The 13645-nt window shown below is 50.5% G+C and overlaps 2 protein-coding genes across 2 annotated transcripts in view; both read right to left on the bottom strand.

Moving 5' to 3' along the window:
• LOC142483947 (uncharacterized) overlaps positions 1–6264 on the bottom strand; it is a 19703-nt gene extending 13439 nt beyond the window's left edge. Inside the window, exons 1-5 of the mRNA XM_075583867.1 lie at positions 6119–6264; positions 4093–4169; positions 2647–2708; positions 1272–1458; positions 357–467 (exon numbers count right to left, since the gene is read on the bottom strand). Coding sequence (XP_075439982.1) covers positions 357–467; positions 1272–1458; positions 2647–2708; positions 4093–4169; positions 6119–6264 — 583 coding nt within the window. The remainder of the gene's footprint in view (positions 1–356; positions 468–1271; positions 1459–2646; positions 2709–4092; positions 4170–6118) is intronic.
• The window catches only part of LOC142483946 (zinc finger protein 82 homolog), a 43771-nt gene continuing 35894 nt past the window's right edge, over positions 5769–13645 (bottom strand). Inside the window, exon 3 of the mRNA XM_075583866.1 lies at positions 5769–6933. Within this exon, the coding sequence (XP_075439981.1) occupies positions 6848–6933 (86 nt within the window). The 3' untranslated portion in view covers positions 5769–6847. The remainder of the gene's footprint in view (positions 6934–13645) is intronic.

Raw genomic sequence — 13645 nt, 5'->3', positions numbered from 1 at the left:
TGCCCCCCCCCACCTCATCCCACGTCGTGACCGGCTCCCACTGCCCCCCCCCACCACAACCCCACGTGTGAACGGCTCCCACTGCCCCCCCCACCACACCACTTCCCCACGTGTGACCGGCTCCCACTGCCCCCCCCACCACACCCCACGTGTGACCAGGCTCCCACTGCCCCCCCCCACCACACCCCACGTGTGACCAGCTCCCACTGCCTCCCCCCCCACATCCCACGTGTGACCGGCTCCCACTGCCCCCCCCCTCATCCCACGTGTGACCGGCTCCCACTGCCCCCCCATCATCCCACGTGTGACCGGCTCCCACCACATATTATATGATTCTTCCTGTTACAGAGACTCACCCGGTGATAACTCCGGGCCCGCATGGAACGCTGCCCCGGCGCGTTCTGGTGACGTCACGTCCTCTTGGAAACTTCCTTCTTCCTTGTGCGCGCGGATGGTTTGTACAGTAGCTGCAGGAGATGGTGTGTAATGCGGTGTGTGTAATGCGCTGTGTGTAATGCGGTGTGTGTGTAATGCGGTGTGTGTGTAATGCGGTGTGTGTGTAATGCGGTGTGTGTAATGCGGTGTGTGTAATGCGGTTGTGTGTAATGCGCTGTGTGTTAATGCGGTGTGTGTGTAATGCGGTGTGTGTGTGTAATGCGGTGTGTGTGTAATGCGGTGTGTGTAATGCGGTGTGTGTGTGTAATGCGGTGTGTGTGTAATGCGCTGTGTGTAATGCGGTGTGTGTGTAATGCGGTGTGTGTAATGCGCTGTGTGTGTAATGCGCTGTGCTTGAAAATCGGGATCAATCTGCTTTGCAGCATGGATAATAAGCATATCTTTTTGATCTAATGGGCGACCTCATTGAAAGTCTTTTGCGTTAACTGATGTGTTGTTAGAGGGTCATTTTTTTAAACTATTAGAATCGGGAGGGAAATTGCATGTTACCCTCCCAAGTTTTAGGGTGAACTGAGAGGTGGGTAATAATAAGAATATCTGTACTAAATCATGTTGTCTTAATATCCAAGTCAAAGAACCTGACTGTCATAAAACTGCCAAGCAGTGGAATCATCGTCATAGATACGTTATTTTACGTAACTCTGATAAAGTAGTAGGGCTTCATTACAACTCACAATACCTGTTCATTACAGAACACGTAGGTACTAAAGCAGAAAGTTCCATTACAGTGACAGTTTTCTGACAGAGAGGACTGAAGCATACTCTAAATCAAGGGTGGCCCGCAGCCCACTTTGGCAGCATTTGGAATAGCCCACATGATATTACTATGAGATCAGCCACACGAGGATGCAAAAGCTCCACGGGGTTTCCTCCTCTGGCCATCAGGGCCTCTGTGCCCTGTGGGGCTGTCAGCTGCGGGGCCCTCTCACGCCATCCTCCCCGGTGCACCCGTCTGATACCAGAAGTCAGGCTCTTCACTCTCCCCCAAGGAACGACAGTGGCCTGCGAAAAAAGTGTGCCCATTATCATGCTGAAAAAAAGGTTGACACCTCTGCACTAAATCAGATGCGCAAACTGAGGGTGCGGGGTTTTTTAGGTGGGGCTGCGGCAGTTGCAGAGGCCCAGCGATCTTCCCCAATGCATTTAAATTAAATGCCGGTGGAGGTGTGCGGCCCTCTGCAACTTCTCTTACCTGCTCTCATCCGGCTCTTCGGCGACGCATCGCCATGACTGCAGGTTAGGTGGGGGGGAGCGCAGACGGGGCATGAACTGAAAAGTTTGCGCACCCCATCTCTAAATGATAAAGCAAATCATTTGATTATAGTAAAAGGTTATGATGAAGATTTAGAGATCAAAGGGCTGAATTGATTGTGTAAAGATGGAATCAGACCTCTATAGTTTCAAGAATTGTAATTCATATAAGTTTAATTATATACATTGTTTGTGTTTTAGGTTATTGGCTGTTGGAATGTTCCTTTAGTGAAGTACCGGGCAGAAATCAAATCAAAATGGATTTTGGTAAGTATGTATTTTCTTCGGTTTATAGTTTTCAGATCCAATGAATGAGTGATTTATTTTCACAAATTACCTATGAACATGGTTAACCTCAGTCTTTTTAGTTTTATTTTAACAACTATTTTAGTACTTGAAATTTAATTTATACTGTATGTCCATTAGAGAAAGATGCACGTTTTAAGGATATAATTCCTGCACTTTATGATGCAAGGGTACAGGCGGGGGGGGCAAAGGGGCAGGGAGGGGCGGGGGGGGCAAAGGGGCAGGGAGGGCAAAGGGGCAGGGAGGGCAAAGGGCAGGGAGGGGCGGGGGGGCTAAGGGCAGGGAGGGGCGGGGGGGGCTAAGGGCAGGGAGGGGCAAGAGGGCAGGGAGGGAGGGGGCAGAGGGGCAAATGCAGGGGAGGGAGGGCAGGGTGAGGGAGGTCAAAGGGCAGGGTGAGGGAGGGCAAAGGGGCAGGGGGCATAGGAGGGCAAAGGGCATTGGGAGGGGGGGCAAAGGGCATTGGGAGGGGGGCAAAGGGCAATGGGAGGGAGGGCAGGGGGGGCAAAGGGGGAGGGAGGGCAGGGGGAGGGAGGGCAGGGGGGGCAAACGGCAGAGGGAGGGAGGGCAGGGGGGGGCAAAGGGCAGGGGGAGTCAGGGACGCGTTAAATAAGCCATTCCCCTGCGTGTACTCACCTTGCACACGGCCGCGCACCTCTTCCCCCGGATACCGGACGCCCGGCTCCTCCGCGGAGAGGCTGAGACAGCCGGAGGAGAGGCGGAGACAGCCGGAGGAGCGGCCTGTGTGAGGGGAGAGCCGTGTGCTCTGTGTGTGGGGGGGGTGGAGGGGGTGAGGGAGAGCGCCGGGTGAGGGGAGAGCCGCGTGCTCTGTGTGTGGGGGGGGGGGGTGAGGGAGAGCGCCGGGTGAGGAGAGCCGCGTGCTGTGTGTGTGTGGGGGGGGGGAGGGGGTGAGGGAGAGCGACCGGGTGAGGGGAGAGCCGCCGCGTGCTCTGTGTGGGGGGGGGGGGGTGAGGAGAGAGCGCCGGATGAGGGGAGAGCCGCGTGCTCTGTGTGTGTGGGGGGGGGGGGGGGTGAGGGGAGCGGCCTGTGTGAGGGGAGAGCCGTGTGCTCTGTGTGGGGGGGGGGTGAGGGAGAGCGCCGGGTGAGGGGAGAGCCGCGTGCACTGTGTGTGGGGGGGGGAGGGAGGGGGTGAGGGAGAGCGCCGGGTGAGGGGAGAGCCGCGTGCTCTGTGTGTGTGGGGGGGTGGGGGGGTGAGGGAGAGCACCGGGTGAGGGGAGAGCCGCGCGTGCTCTGTGTTGTGGGGGGGGGGGGGGGTGAGGGAGAGCGCCGGGTGAGGGGAGAGCGCCGGGTGAGGGGGAGAGCTCCCCCGCTGACTGGGGGGGGGGGGGGGAAAGTGCGGGAAAAGGAGGAGGAGGTGAATGTGATGGGGGGGGGGGGGAGAGGAGAGAGAGTGTGTGGTGGGGGTGTGTGTGTGGGAGTGTGTGCGTGGGGGTGGGTCTGTGTGTGTGTTTTTGCCTTGTGTGTGTGTGTGTGTGGCCTGTGTTTTGGCCCGTCACTCCGCCTCAGGCCAATGAGAGGTGCGGGGGGCGGGCGGCCCAAGGGACCAATGAGATTTCCCCTAGGGACACAGGCCATGCAGACATACAGTGCTTTCACAAATATATAGTAGATATATATATTATAATATATATATATATATATAAAATCACCTGCTCTACTGTATATACACTGTGCTGTGACCATGTAATATCCTCTCTGCAGTCTAATCTGTGAAGTCCCTACCTGCTCTTTCATTTATTTCCCTCTCTCTCCCAAAATCCCTCCTTTCTGTCTCCGCCACTCATCCATCTTTCTTTTTACTCCGCATTCCACTCCCTCCCTCCTTCTCTCTCCCCTCTCCCTCATGCCCTTTTTCTTCCTCCCTCCTCTCTCTCACTCCCCTCATTCCCTCCCTCCCTCTTTCCTCCCTCTCTCCATCCCTCCCCTCTCTCATGCCTACTTTCCAATCCCTCCCCTCTCTCATGCCTTCTTTCCCAACCCTCCCCCCTCTCTCATTCCCTTTTCCTTCTCAGGTTGGTTTATCTCCATCGGGCAGGATATGCCCATCTGGCTCAGACTCACCACGCTGTTTGTTTATGACATGATGAGAAACAGGGGCTGTGTTGCCAGCCTCCCTCACAGCCAGTGCCACTGGGACACTAAGTGGACGAGGACAACCAGATACTACTGAGGGGCCCCGGGTTTCCCACAGAACACATCAAGGGCCCTGGGACTTCCCAACCCAACAACAAGGGCTTGGTGCTTCACAACCAACAACAAGGGCCCGGGATTTTCCGCCCAACACACCAAGGGCTCTGGGGCTTCCAACCCAACACACACCAGGGTCCTCTGACCCAACATACTAAGAGGACAAATTATCTTGTATTAATAGAGGGGGAAAATGATCCTGTAACACTGGAAGGGAAAAGATTATCCTGTAACACTGGAAAGGGACAGATTATTTTGTGGCACTGGAAGGGAAAAGATTATCCTGTGGCACCGGATGTGGAGAGACTATCCTGTGATAGGGACAGCGGAAAAAATTGTGACGTAATCATGGGCCAGTGGAAAGGATAGTCACGGGGAGGAGGAGTAGGATATAAGGGATAGTTGAGGAGCAGATGGTCCCTCATTGGAAGTTTATCTCGTCCATTATATAAAATGTGACATTACGATCACTAGGATGGTCGCCAATTGGAAGACACTCAAAGTGAGACTCACTCAATGGAAGGAAGACACCTTGGAAGGCAGACTCACTATATTCGGAGAGTCTCGCATACTACTTGGGTGAGGCACTTTCACTCACTACAAGGCATTTTCACTCATTGGAGGGCAGTCTCGCTAATTAGGAGTAACAATCATTGGAAGCTAGTCTCATTAGAAGGCACTGATTAGAAGAGAGCCTCACAAGGTCGGAGGTGGTCTCACTCTTTACGCTCTGGTAATCCAGAGAGTCAGATAGGTTGTACTTAAGGCAAAGTACACTAAAAGATCCCTATTAGTGGCGCACTGCAGACCTATTTATATAATAATGAGGTCAGAAGCAGCTAAATGTACAAGGGTTAAAAATATTTTATTAATGTACTTAACTAATAATAAAAAGACGTGGCAAACACAAAAAAAAATCTATGAAGAATGGAAGCCTCCCGGGGAAAATGAAATGACAACTGAAATCTTAAAGAAGTGGAAGACTATGTCTACCTTATCGGCAAGTAACAATGTATGGGGGATCTTTCAAGGAAATCAATAGGAGGAAAAAGATGGGATGGAGGCATTTGGAAGAAACAAAGGGAACCTTTCACTGTGCCTCAACAGGAATGTGTGTGACCCATGTATCCTGCCTGTCCTCACATATGGATGTGACACCTGGACCCTAAATGCAAAGATAATTCAGAAGCTACAGACAACTCGAAAAAGTTATGGAGAGATGCATGCTGGGTAAGAGGCAGAAAAAAACGTGAATAGGTTCAGAAGCAAACAAAATTCTGCAACATCATGAAAATGGTGAAGAAATTAAAATGGCGGTGGGCTGGTCATATTGCATGAAGAAATGACCATCGTTGGAAGGAGATGTGCTCAACTGGAATCCAAGAGTTAGAGATCGAGATGACAACCAAAAGTAAGATGGGAGGATGAGATGAGAACATGTGTGGGAAGGAAGGTAGAGAAGAGAGGCTGTAACGTTGTACCTGGGAGAACATTGGGGAGGTTTCATCCAGCAGTGGGGAGACAAGGGCTGAAGGATGATATACCAGTATAATCACACCCTGTGTATACCATCTTACTGACCGGAAGGCAGTCTTACTACTCAGGAGATTTACACTCACTGGAATCCAGGGTCACTAACTAGGAGACTACCTCAAACATTGAAGACAGTCTCACTGATTAGAAGTTAGTCTCACTAATTAGGCGTGTCTCACTAACTAGGTGTCTCACTTATTGGAAAGCTAATAATTGAATCTCACATCACACCACTTTAAATTAATGCATTCTATTAAACAGATGGCTGTTCATGGGAAATATTAGAGATGGCTCGTTAGCGTAGGGTTTATCCTTTATTATTATTTTACATCTATTTACAATTAAAAAAGGCTGTAGCAGCACCAACAGCAGCATCACAAAAACATCTGCGTTTATATCGTTTCCCATCTGTTCTGATTTCCCATCTGGAAAGATGATGATGATGTTGGTGATGATGATGATGCTGAGTATGATGGTGGAGAGGCCCCTGTCTCCCTTGTTCTCCAAAACCATTTACTCACGGCATGTATAAGCCGTGAAAACTTGAACATTTTTTTCTTCTCCCTGAAAGTTTCCGATCTTTTGGTTCCCACTGGATATTGGGGCAAGAACTTCGATTTTCATCTCATAATCAGCCACACAACAATTCCTTGGGGTCATTTGTCCCTTGGAGATTTTTTTCTTCCTTTTTAAAATATTTTTTTTTGGTTTAAGGCATCTCCCAAATCCCTTCCCTTAACCGTAGTACAGGCATTTAATTGATGGGTGTTCTCCTTGAGATGAATTGGAGCATCTTTGCCAACCAATGCATAGTGCTGTTGATGATGGCTGGTGTTCAAACATGGATACAATATATTTGTTGTCCCTTCAAGAAGAGTCACAGTGTAATGTAGTTGACGGATGGATCTAATAGATCGATTTAATCGATGGGTGGGCTCCTGGATAAGAGACAAAGATTCCTCGTACATCAATGTAAACGCCTGTACTTGATGAATGGAGTTGACTGAGGGATACAATAGACGGGTTTGTCACCTGGAAAATAGTCCATGCGTCTTCATAGACCAATTGTAGAAGTGTTCATGGCCTGGAGGTCCCATCATGCTGGATCTGTTGTCTGTGTATCCATTCCATCACAAGTCCATAAGAATGTACTGTTCTGCGCTTCCATAGGCAGATTAGTAACTGCAGAAGAACAAGAGGCAGATAATGTTATTGGGCAGCCTGTCCCAGTTACATTTCCCCACAGGGCAGGTTTGGATGCGGTTCTTAGAGGAACCATCTCCAAACCTTGCAACTCGTGTGTAAGTAGGAGATAAAAACCTATGGTTAATTCCCATGGATATACTAAGGTCATTGTAACAGGGACTTATCCGTGTTTTAAATACATGGAGCACATATTAATATGGATGTATTATATGCTGTATTTCTGTACATCATTTATTTGCCTCCAAATATCCGTCGCCATATGTGAAGGGCGCGTAAGTTCTAAAATGTGCATTCATATGTAAGAAACTGACCCAGGTGTACCGTGTGTGTTTGTGTGTGTGTGTGTATGTATATAAAATTAAATATATAATTATATATATATATATATATATATATACACACACACACACACACACACACACACACACACACACACACACACACACAACACACAGGCAGTCCTCGTTTTACAACGCTTCGCTTTACAACGAATGGCTTATCCAACGCTATGCAATGCATACCTATATTCATTTTTACAACGCCAAAATGGCTTATCCAACGCTCTTACGACGCTTTGCAACGTTGTGTATGTGTGTATATATATATATACACATTCACATAAACAACGTTGCAAAGCGTTGTAAGAGCGTATATATATAATATTATACTCTATAATATTATATTATACTATATAAAATATTAGTTATTATGTTATATTATATATATATATATAATACAGTATGTTACACTATATAATTTATGTGTGTGCTGCATATCTTATTGCCTGTATAAAAATATTTGGTGTATTTTAGTGTTAAAAATGCCGTTCAGGAACGGAACCTTTCATTTAAACAGTGTTCCTGCGGGAAAACGTGTTTCGCTTTACAACGCCATTTTGAGTAACGCATTGTGTTGGATAACCGAGGACTGCCTGTATACACACACACACACACACACAGACTTCTTATGTTAAATGTGTGCGCTATTGTAGAAGCTGCCAGAGAAGGTGTTACATGGGTGAGTCATGACGCATCGCTGCTGGGTGGTGAGTGAGAAGCGCCTCCGAGCGCCGGATGAGTTACTGAGGTATGAGCCTGCTCTGCTCCGTTACAAACACTGTATCTACACTTGTAGCAATTTGCGATGGCATTGTGTTTAGCTACTTAGGCATATATGCCACAGTGTTATCTTAATAACATCACAAGTATTCCATGACGATGGTTTATCTGTAGCAGTTACTCCCAATGATATATTGTATTGTGCGCTAAAAGGAGTTAATTACAGCACGGCTGCATTTGCAGGCTTTAGGTTTTTGCCTTTATGTAGCAACATCTAGCTATTATAGCACTGACTTCCTCCGTGACTCTCACCCCACCCCCGGATTACAATTACTGTCGCGGCCGAGGCTGAGTCTAACACTCACCCGGTCTCGGCCGCGGCAGCTTTCCGGCGCGCGCCGAATTGTCACGCGCGTGCGCCGGAGGCCGCGGAGGATCGGTCCCTCCGATCGGGGCATCCCCCTCTCCGGGTCCCGGGCCCCCCTACCGCCACCCCCCCACATCTCAGGACACCAGGGCTCCCTTCGGGGAGCCCTGGGCACGCCACGCCGTGCGCGCACGCTCCCGATGAAGCATGACCGCGCATCGGTGACGTGCGGCACGCCTAGGGAAATAAAAAACCCGGCACACCACGCGTGCTTGCGGCTCCAGCTGCATTAGACTCAGCGGCGCCGCCTCTGTACTCCACAGGTGAAATTTTTTGGTAATCAGCTAATGCAGTTTCTAGCATAGTATAGAAGGCTATAATTTGATACGGGCATTGACCCGTGCCTCAGGGCCATATGAAACACACTTTGTGGGCCATTTAATACTGCATTAGATTATACTATATCCAACAAGATATTTATAGATACATTAAACATTGTGTGTCTAGGATGTATGTTATATCAGCAGAATTAATGCTTGACATCATACTATCTTCAATCTGATTTACATGGGTGAGTGCCTGAGTTATTACTGTGATTCCCTGACACTAACATGACATTAGGTTCTGGGCTGAGGTGTCCAACGCATGATAAACAGCATGACCCTGTGTAACTGAGGGGGATGGAAATATATATATATATATATATATATATATATATATATATATATATATATTAATACAGATATATATATATATACAGTGCTTGACAAATCACCCAAAAATCTACTCGCCGAACCAAAAAATCTACTCGCCACCTAGCCCCCGCCCCAAACCCCACCCAATCCCGCCCCCAACGCCCGCCCCTAATCCCGCCCCCAGCCCCCGCATTTAAAAAAACTATAAATTAAATAAATTGAATAAATTCCTAGTAAGAACATTCGTTTTTGACATAAGTTTATTTATTGTATTACATTATACTACAATTAGTCCTTGTGTGTGTGTGTGTGTGTGTGTGTATAAATGTCGAATCTAGGAAAAAAAAGCCAGATGTGAATGACTAGTTTCCTGCACCCTTAACTAGTGCCTGGATGCCCCGCTTCACAATATTTAAAGCAGCAATCCCGCCTGGGATCTTACCTGATCCGCAGACCCTCAATGTCCAGGTACCTCATTCCCGCAATGTTATACATTGGAGGGGAGGTGTTCCCTACCTGTCTTCTGGTTACGGGGGATTCCGATGTCTTCTGTGTAAAGCTTGAGTCAGATCTGGAAGAAAGCAGTATAAGGTTATTTTGGTGTAGTATAGGGCAGTTAAGATATACAGGGTAAATAAAATATCCAGATCCAGATTGTGAGACAGAGAGAGGGTGAGACAGAGAGAGGGTGAGAACAGAGAGAGGGTGAGACAGAGAGAGGGTGAGACAGAGAGAGAGTGAGACAGGGAGAGGTTGAGACAGGAGAGGGGTGAGACAGGGAGAGGGGTGAGACAGGGAGAGGGTGAGACAGGGAGAGCGTGTGAGAGACGGAGAGAGCGTGTGAGAGACGGAGAGAGCGTGTGAGAGACGGAGAGAGCGTGTGAGAGACGGAGAGAGCGTGTGAGAAAGACGGAGAGAGAGGGTGAGCAAGACGGAGAGAGAGACGGAGAGAGAGACGGAGGAGGGTGAGAGAGAGGGTGAGAGACGGAGAGAGAGAGGGTGAGATACGGAGAGAGAGGGTGAGATACGGAGAGAGAGGGTGAGCAAGACGGAGAGAGAGACGGAGAGAGAGACGGAGGGAGAGACGGAGAGAGAGACGGAGGGAGAGACGGAGAGAGAGACGGAGGGAGAGACGGAAAGAGGGTGAGAGGAGAGGGGTGAGAGACGGAGAGAGAGAGGGTGAGATACGGAGAGAGAGGGTGAGATACGGAGAGAGAGGGTGAGAGACGGAGAGAGGGTGAGAGACGGAGAGAGAGGGTGAGACGGAGAGAGGGGTGAGAGACGGAGAGAGGGTGAGAGACGGAGAGAGGGTGACTTTGGGGGGATGGGTTGACTGGGTGGGGTGATTGGGGGTGTGGGGTGACTGACTGGGTGATTGGGTGGGGTGACGGGTTGTCTGACTGGGTGGGGTGACTTGGCGATGGGGCAATGGGTGGGATGACTGACTTTTGACTGACTGGGTGGGGGGAGGAGGGTATGACTGACTTTATGACTGACTGGGTGGGGGGGTGACTTGGGTAGGTGACTGACTGGGTGGTGGGTAGGTGACTGACAGGGTGGGTGGTGTAGGTAGGTGACTGACTGAGGTGGGTGGTGTGACTGACTGACTGGGTGGGTTGGGTGACTTTGGCTGACTGACTGACTGGGTGGGGTGGGTGGGTGACTGACTGACTGACTTGACTGACTGACTGGGTGGGTGGACGGGTGACTGACTCACTGACTTGGGTGGGTGACTGACTGACTGGGTGGGTGACTGACTGTGTGGGTGGGTGACTGACCTACTGACTGACTGACTGGTGGGTGGGTGACTGGGTGGGTGACTGGGTGACTGGATGGGTGACTGACTGCCTGTGAGCATTCAGCCCCCCCAGCCTGTCTCTCTCCTCTCCCCCCCAGTCTCTCTCTCTCTGCTCTCTCCCCAGTCCAGCCTGTCTCCCCCTTGCATCTGTTCCCCCCCTACGTCCGTTCACCCCCCCGCCTCCACCTCTGTTCACACCCCCCCTCTCACCTCTGTCACCCCCCCTCCACCTCTGTTCACCCCCCTCCCCCCCCTCCACCTCTGTACACCCCCCCCTCCATCTCTGTTCACCACCCCCCTTACCTCCGTTCACTCTCCCTGCACGTCGACCGCCCCGCGGGGCCTAAACGGGAGGCCGCAGCAAGAGCGGAGCGAGGCGCCTGCTGCAGGGGGGAATAGATCTGGGACCCGGCAGCCCGACATGGCACTGGCGGCGCGGGCGCCTGTCCACCGCAGCCTCCCGCTCCAGCTCTGCAGTGGGTAGTGGGCAGTGTGAGTCCCCCCCCCCCCCCCCGGTACCTGTTCGGGCCCGGCCCACTGCAGCCTCCCGGAATAGCGGCCCCAGCTCTGCAGGGGATGGTGTGAGTGTGCGTGAGCGTCCCCCCTTCCCCCGGTACCTGATCAGCCCTCCCGTGGAATTGCAGCCCCAGGCTCACTAACACACACACACACACACACACTACAAGGAACGGAACGAACACACACACACACACACACACACAGACACTACAAGAAGCGGAGCCGGGAGTCCCACTCACCAGAGGAAGGTGGGTATCTGGGGCCTGCGGGAACATCGAGGTCTGCGGGTGACATTGGGGGGGCCTGCGGGAACATCGAGGTCTGTGGGTGACATTGGGGGGCTGCGGGGAACATCGAGGGGCCTGCGGGGGCATTGGGGGGGGAAATTGAGTTATGCGGGGGACATCCTCCCCGATGGGAAATGTGGCCGGAAGGGGACGGCTGGATCTAGCAGCTAAACTTTGCTAGCGCGCGTGCCCCCACCGGCTGCATCCATGGGGATGGAGAGTCAGAGCCCCTGGCAGCGATCGGGGGGCAGGGGAGGGGGGGAGAGAGAGGCTGACCCAGAGCTGCCAGCCGGCCCTCTTCCCGCGTCAGACAAATCAGGGAGAGGCATTATTTATTTATTAAAAAAAAAAATTTTTTGAAAATTTTGGCGCGAGCAGGGTAATTGATAGAGCTGCAGCACGGCTCGCCAGCACTGTATATATATATATATAATAATATATATATCAAATAAAAAGATCACTTGTGAGCACATTCACATGTCTAAGACATGTCTGCAACCCTGGCCTTTCACCATTATCACCTAGCATACATTGCATCAACTGCAAGGGATTCTGGGAAATGACATGCAAATGAGCACACCTTGTCACCTATTGCCTGAAATCCATTATTACATGGAACCCTACATATGTATGTATGGGACTGACAATAGTAATAATGTTTATATATATATATATATATATATTATATATATAAAAACACAAAAGAAAAAGAAGGGTCAAAATAAGGGAGCACTCAAATAGTATGTAATAGAAAAATTGAAAAATTGACTTTATTAGCAATGCATCATAAAAACACAAGAGACAAACTCAAACACATACCACATGAAAAATGCTGCAAAATATAATTAACAACTTAACACAAATCAACCCCTAACCTGGAAAGACCAAATAGTAAGAGTTCCAACAGAACATAACAGAACCAGGGGAAAGAAAGGTCCCCATGTAGTGTAACAAAGATCGGCCGATCAAAGTGAGATCTCAAAAGATATATATAAATGGACAAACCAGAGCACAGAAAAATTAGTCAAAAAACTGAATCAGGGAGAGTTCCTGTGACGTCAAGAGAAATGGCTGCCTGAGAGACTTGCTCCAGGGCCCCTCCAACGTATAACCCAAGACAAAGCATTTAAATAAACAAATCCCCCCCGCAAACCTTACAGCCCTGAACCCCTAAGACCCAGCTGGGCATAAGAGGGACCTTTTCTGGCGATTTGGAGAGGGGTTGCCCGGCGCTCTTGGAGGCCTCCTGTGAGCCCCGACCCCCGGTGGAAGTCTCCCCCTGACTCACGCAAAAAGTCAGAGGAACCGCCTGGAGGAGCGGTGTGGGAGGTAGGAAAGGCGGTGGGGCTAAGCTCTGGGCGTCCCGCGGAGTCCGCACTAACTGCGGGGTACGGGGATCCCCCCCTGCGCGCGCTGCCTTTGAAGTGCACCCGCGGCCCCCGAAGGAAAGCCGGAGCAGCATCAGCATCTCTCCGCTGCGGTCCCGGTCCCCACCCCCCTTCCCCAGAATAAATTAAACAAAATAAAGAAACAATCCTGCCGAACGCCATACAAGCTTACCTGAACAAGATTTTCCTGAAGCTGGTCCCGGATCTGCAGGAGCATGAGCTACTGATGGACCGCGCCCATCGTGCCCTGGGTCCCAAATCCCCAGACCCCAACCGCCGCAGAGACATCATAGTCAAAATGCACACCTATACCGCAAAGGAGCGAATCATGGCGGCTAGCAGAGGGGTGGGTGACATCCAAATAGGAGAAGACACCCTGCAGATCTTTGCTGACCTGTCCGCTTTCACAATCAACAAACGCAAAGACATGAAACCCTTAACTACTATACTGAGGGCTCAAGGCATCCGCTATAGATGGGGATTCCCCTTCAAACTGGTGGTCCCCAGAAATGGACGCTTTCTAACCATTGTGGACCCAGAGGATATCCAGGACTTCCTTAAGGCTCTCGGAATACC

This window comes from Ascaphus truei, unplaced genomic scaffold, assembly GCF_040206685.1.
Source record: "Ascaphus truei isolate aAscTru1 unplaced genomic scaffold, aAscTru1.hap1 HAP1_SCAFFOLD_400, whole genome shotgun sequence".
NCBI classification, from domain to species: Eukaryota; Metazoa; Chordata; class Amphibia; order Anura; family Ascaphidae; genus Ascaphus; species Ascaphus truei.
Note: the sequence above shows the minus strand (reverse complement) of the source record. Positions and strands in the feature narration are given on the sequence as shown.